The sequence below is a fragment of the Colias eurytheme genome, chromosome 28 (assembly GCF_061535395.1).
Source record: "Colias eurytheme isolate Ceu_HAF_F1 chromosome 28, ilColEury1 Martin Lab GWU primary, whole genome shotgun sequence".
Lineage (NCBI taxonomy): Eukaryota > Metazoa > Arthropoda > Insecta > Lepidoptera > Pieridae > Colias > Colias eurytheme.
The window spans coordinates 730,417-737,169 of NC_143007.1; the positions used below are offsets into that span (position 1 = coordinate 730,417).

The window sequence follows — 6,753 nt, forward strand, 5'->3', positions numbered from 1 at the left end:
CACGGGCGAAGCCGGGGTGGACCGCTAGTATACATATAATGTGTATATATACTGACTGACCGGTTGGCTTGGTTGGAAGTGGCCCTGCCTTACAGGCCAGAGGTCGTGGGTCCGATTCCCACCCGGGGCAAGTATTTGTGTTATGAACATAGATGTTTGCTCTGTGTCTGAGTATTAATTATCTATATAAGTATTTATTTAAAATTATATATATATATGTATGTTTACCAGCCATCTGGTTTCCATAACACAAGCGAAAGCTTAGTATGGGATCAGATCGTGCCGTGTGTGAAAATTGTCCTGAAAATATTTATATTTATTTTTGTTATAATTTAGTTTGTGCAATAAAATGTTATAAATAAACTAGCGGCCCGCCCCGGCTTCGCCCGTGGTACATATGAAAAATAGATTTTGGCCGATTCTCAGACTTACCCGATATGCACAGAAAATTTCATGAGAATCGGTCCACCCGTTTCGGAGGAGTATGCAGACTAACATTGTGACACGAGAATTTTATATATAAGAAGATAATATTCCAGCTGTACAAGCGGATACTACGGGTCCACTTGCGAAGTTGACGGCGAGATTGTGGGCGTGGCCGTGGGCGCGTCGCTCGCGGCAGCGCTCGTTATAGCGCTCACACTCGCCGCTCTAACCGCTTGGAGGTGAGTGGGGGATAGACATACAGATGTACAGACATACATGACAGGCTCATATGACATGTCACACATACATGCCGGATACCCTACCCTACTACCCTACGGATACGGATACCCTACCCCACCTAGGTAGTCAGTTAGGTGTGAAAGGGATAAAAAAACATACAGGCGTCATTCAAGGTCATATTTTCTTGTTACAAGTTAATGTTCATACTGAAATCTCCAGTATATTAGATATAAGCTTCTTGGTGTCGACTGATAGTCAAAAGTGATGAACACACACACATGACTGCAGACTGACATACATCTGTATGTCAGTCTGCAGTCATGAGTATATCTATATATGTATATCTATACATAGCAGGAACAGACACACAAAGTAAAGTCCCATATCCCCTAGTGGGGTAAGGGGCAGATGCATTATTCATACATCTGTTTCACTGATCGATTTCCTTTAGGGACAAGTAGATGATCAGCCTAGTGTAGAGAAGCCCACACACAAGTACACAAAATAACACACAAAATTAAACATTACATATTTTGACAACACATAATCATTTTTAAAATGTATTGTAATAAATAAATTAACATTGAAAATATACATTTGCAATTTGAAATCCATGATTGCAAATTTTGCAATACAAAAATTACATTTCTTATCGTTAATTTAAATCAAGATTGTATTTCGCTTGATTCACCTGTTAGTCACATGATGCATTTATGCATCAATCTGTATAATTCATTAATATAGCAATAATTGATTGTATAATCGATTGGTTATTTACTTGCTTTATATTTTAGTAATATCACAGAATACATAATAGTAGCTAAACGCTACAGAACGGACACTCTCCGCCTCCCGCCAAAATTAAACTTACCTCACCCCCGCGCGATCAGACATAAAATGGGCCATATTTTTCTGCAAGGACGATACGCAACGAAGATTGACAACTTAATCAAATTGACTTAAAGTAATTTTATTATTTTGGATTTGTGATTATCGTTTTTCGTAGAAAATGGTTAGATATTGTGCTGTTTACGGATGTATTTCATCAGAAAAACGCGAATTTTTTTTTACGCTAGTCACAAATGTGCCAACCATAAAGCGTTAACACACACATTTGCAGTCTCTACAGTGTGACTGTCAAAACGATCATTTTGTATGGAGTGTCCGGGGTGTGGTAATATTATGATTTATTTATGCATTAAATTATAAAATTCGTATATAAATTAATAATTATCATTACATTTAAAACAATGGTCCTTTTCTCTGTCCCTACGTCTCTATGTATGCGTATATCTTTAAAACTACGCAACGGATTTGATGCATTTTTTTTAAATAGATAGATTGGTAGGTACTAAATAATGATTCGTAAAATAATAAATAATAAATAATTTATTATATTTCAGTCGGAAATGGAACCGCGAACAAAAAGCAATGGGCATGGGTTCACCAGTGTTCAACTATATGGCAGCTAATACTGTGAAAACTCCACCTGTTGGACAACCGCCTTATCAGGTAAGAAAAGACAGAAAAATAGGTAAAAGATAGAAAGATAAATAGGAAAAAGATAGAAGAGTATGGTATTGCTTTGTAATAAAATATGTTTAGCGGGATGATGAGTTATTGATAAATGGAGTAAAAATAAAACAATTATAATTATTTTTGATAAAGAATTAAAATTTAGATAGGTCCACACGAAAGGCACCAGCTTTCAAATATAAAAAAACATTACCAAAATTGGTCTATTGAAAGTTTTAAATTACTTCAAAACTTTGAAAGGTCGACGAGAGGACAGGCGTCGCCCCGGCGAAAGATGTGGGTTCGAATCCTGCCTCGCGATCGTTTTTTTTTCTATTCTTTAAAAAATGTTAATTTTTAAAGCATCTGAATGCTTTGAAACTCAGTATCAAATGTATTTGTTAATTAAATAATTTATTTAATTCTTTTTTTATCAGGTGACATTAGAAGAGAGAATGCGTTGGGCGCAAATAGCTGAAGCAATGGCGCAGGCGAATCATTATGCTGTAAGTAATTGACTAATTGCATTTGATATACTATAAATAAATGTTCATAGCCTGAGTTTCGAATTATTTTATTTTTTGATATAACTGTAGTCACACTCAAGAAAAGTTAACTAATATAAATTGAATCAATCAAATCATATAAAACTACAAACCGTATCAAAGAACAAATACACCATAACCCTCCTTACACAGTTGGTTAAAACATTTTAATACTAAATCTATAAAATTGTTTCTTTTTATATTTCAGTCAAAGAACATACAAATTAAAAACCATAACTCTCCTTACGCAGTTGGTTAAAACATTTAATTACCAAAATCTAAATTTTTGTCTGTATGTTTGTATTTCCAGCAACCGGAACCAGCTCAAATGGCGACTAGACCATCTTCGGCTATGTTCGGATATCCCACTCTACCTCCTGTACCATTGCCTAGGTAAGATTATAAATTCTATATCATACTAGCAGTCCGCCCCGGCTTCGCCCGTGGTACATATTTACGTTTTCTCTACATAAAAACCATCCTCGTACTTCAAGGAATATAATAAAAAAAGAATTATCGAAATCGGTTCAGCCGTTTTCGAGTTATGCGCTTACCAACACATTTTGCGATTAATTTTTATATATAAGAAGATTTGTTATCTAACTGTTTTGAAAAGAGAAAAGTAAAGTTGATCATGGTTGATCTAAACTTTTGTATTTATTTACTTTGATCTTTATTTGTATTAGAGTAGAAATTATAATTATGTTTATTGAAAGTAATAATGTGTGTTTTTTGCATAAAAGAAATAAGTAATAATAGATATTGGTGTAAAATATCCACAAAAATCATTATTATACTGGCGTTATAATATCGAACAATATAATTGCAGACTAGATATAAAATACTATTTCTTAGCATATTTTATTTGTTTTGGTACCTATCCCCTATATGTATACATATACGGACTTTTATGAAATTTGTAGTTTATTATCATATATTTTTATAACAGGATGGGTCTCCACGGCCCGCACACAGGAACATTGAACACGATGAACTCGAGAGCTAATTCTCATCATAATTTGTATGGTAAGTTCATTATACCTAGTTATAGTTCATCAAAAAACAACAAAAATATATATTTTCATTAAATTCTAAATTTAAAAATAATAATAAATGATATATCTTTTGACTAATTTTAATATTAAATAATAATAATAAAGCCTCGAAGCCATCTGCCATTATTTCTTATTTTTTATTTTGAGAAAACCTGTGTATTTCTCACGAAAGAAAGTGTTGAGCCATTACTAATATAATATATCTTGTTACAGGATATACAAGTCACTTAGCAGCAGATTCAACAAGTTCTGAAGCATCCAGCCATGTGCAAGATAGAGCTGATCTTTTGGTACCTAGACCTAAATCTAGGGCAAGGAGTATGCATGTGAGTATAGTTATATACAAATGTACTAACATTTTAAAACTTTAGGGTAGTATTCTATACAAATCCACTGAAATAAGTTTATGACAGAAAAAGGTAATTACAGGTAATTATAATATGTACATAAATTATAATACGTACATGAAAATAATTTAGAAACATCAAATATTTAAATATTTGAGCAACACATTTTATCCTTGTTACCTCTGTAAGCTACCACAATCGAGAATTTCGTACAAGAAATTATTGGGCGTCTCATCAAAATAAAGCTACTCATGGAAAATTAGCTTGATAGTAATCACTTGCAAAAATAGGCGAAGGATCCTGGACTAATATCTTACTTATATTATAGGCCACGGGCTGTTCCTAGAATTATTTCTAACCATAATAAATAATAATAAACAGTCCATCGAATAAAGTTTTTTTTTTACTAACATAACGTAAGTTTGATGAATATCCATTTTAATAAGACAACCATCCATTTTTCTTTTACAAAATTTACAATTTATACGAAAATATTTCATTTATAATTTTTGCGCATACTTTCAGAATCAAACGGGCATTTACTACGACGTTGACTACGAAAACGCGCCAGAACCGATCTATGGATCAAAAGGAATTCCTCTCTCCACTTATACTGTGAGCCGAGGACCTCCGTTCTATAGATCATGATCTATGATCTATACGTCGCAATTTAATATATCCATCAGAATTATAACACAGCCATTATAAAATAGACCATGAAATGCATCAATTTCTTTTTTCGTAAATAATGATTATGGCATCAAAATGATTTTTAACGCCGCTATTTTAAAGATTATGCATCGCATTTATTTAAACATGGCTATTTTATACAACATGATTTATAATATGCATCAAAATGTTTACATCACCATTATACACATTATGATTTATGTGTCCAAATGATTTATACATCATGATTGGTTAAATGAATTGATTTATATAACATTTTATTATGAATTTATTTCAATTGGTATTTTGACAATTGAAATAAGTTTATTTTATTACATTTGAATAAATATGTAGAAAATGCAAATGAATCAAGTGAATAAACTTTAACTGGATTCACAATAAATGCATCAATTGGTTTAATATTTAGCCTACTGATGCATTAGATAAATCACTACAGTGATTTAAAAAGGTTTTTATGAGTGTTTAAAAATAAATGAGAACAACGAAGGATGATATTATTTTGAATTAATATACTGAAATTCATAATTTTTATATTATGTTGTAGTTTAGTAATAAACTTTTTATAGGAATTTCACAACGAAAAATTGTCTTTGTTTTTTTACAGGTTTTTTATTTTGTGAATTTAAATTAAAACTTTGTAATTTACCTTTCTCTTTTTTTTGAAAATAATTTACTTTTTAAAGAGTGAATTAAAATCTATTACCTAGCGGTACATATTTACGCTTTCTCTACATAAGAACCATCCCCGTACTTAGAACTACATATTTAAAAAAAAAATAACGAAATCGGTTCAGCCGTTCTCGAGTTTTGCGCTTACCAACACATTTATCGATTCATTTTTATTATATAGATTATATTATATTATTTAGGATATATGTACATAAGACTGTTTACATCGATTTTCTATTTTTGTGATTGTTTTAAATTAAGGTTTATTTTTAATTATTTACCCTTTTTGTACATATTTATAAGAAAAATGTATCCATTGCCAAATAAAATCAATATTTTGTATACATTTTACAATTATAAAATGTAAGAAATATTTTTAAACTTGAATTCCGTCCCTGAATTGCTTAAAAACTTCATCACATACGATATAGTCATTTTAGATATAGAAATATGCATTTATTTGTATAGTTTAAGTTAATATGTATATCAAATAAATATATTGTTGAGTATTTTGTGTTTTATTTAAAAAAAATGAACCATTTGTATTCCTAACTAGCTTTCCACCCGCGGCATCGCCCGCGCAGTCAAAGAAAAACCCGCATAGTTCCCGTTCCCGTGGGATTTCCGGGATAAAACCTATCCTATGTCCCGGGGTAAAAAGTAGCCTATGTCCTTTCTCGGGTATCAAAATATCTCTATACCAAAGTTCATGCAAATTGGTTCAGCAGTTAAGGCGTGATTGAGTAACAGACAGACAGACAGAGTTACTTTCGCATTTATAATATTAGTAGGGGTAAATGAGCGTCTATTATCATCTTTACGTCATTAAGGGTGTTTGCCAACCATTAATGTGGGAGGATGTGTAGCGAGGAATAGACGCTCATTTACCCCTACTAATATTATAAATGCGAAAGTAACTGTGTCTGTCTGTCTGTTACGCTTTCCCGTTTAAATCTCTCAACCGATTTGATGAAATTTGGCACAGACAATCTTTAGACCGTGAGAAAGAACATAGGCTACCTTTTATTGCGAAATAAAAGGTAGCCTATGTTCTTTGCTCGGGCGAAGCCGGGGTGGACCGCTAGTATTAAAATAAAACCCAAGAAGTATGTTTAATCATTTATTTCTTACAATTTATATAAAAATACAAAACCCTTATAACTATAAATGCACTCCTGGGATCAGTCATAAGTTAATATAACCCGTGTCAATATAAATGGCTTATAAAAGATAGCAATAGATCGACCGCCTATGTGTAAAAGAGTT

At 32.0% G+C, this 6,753-nt stretch overlaps 1 protein-coding gene across 1 annotated transcript in view; it reads left to right on the forward strand.

The window, feature by feature from the left end:
- pwn (calcium-binding EGF-like domain-containing protein pawn) overlaps window positions 1-4,792 on the forward strand; it is a 32,326-nt gene extending 27,534 nt beyond the window's left edge. Inside the window, exons 14-20 of the mRNA XM_090117497.1 lie at window positions 540-665; window positions 2,070-2,178; window positions 2,619-2,687; window positions 3,037-3,119; window positions 3,676-3,752; window positions 3,995-4,107; window positions 4,654-4,792. Of these exons, the coding sequence (XP_089973623.1) occupies window positions 540-665; window positions 2,070-2,178; window positions 2,619-2,687; window positions 3,037-3,119; window positions 3,676-3,752; window positions 3,995-4,107; window positions 4,654-4,776 (700 nt within the window). The 3' untranslated portion in view covers window positions 4,777-4,792. The remainder of the gene's footprint in view (window positions 1-539; window positions 666-2,069; window positions 2,179-2,618; window positions 2,688-3,036; window positions 3,120-3,675; window positions 3,753-3,994; window positions 4,108-4,653) is intronic.
- The last annotated feature ends 1,961 nt before the right edge of the window (window positions 4,793-6,753 follow it).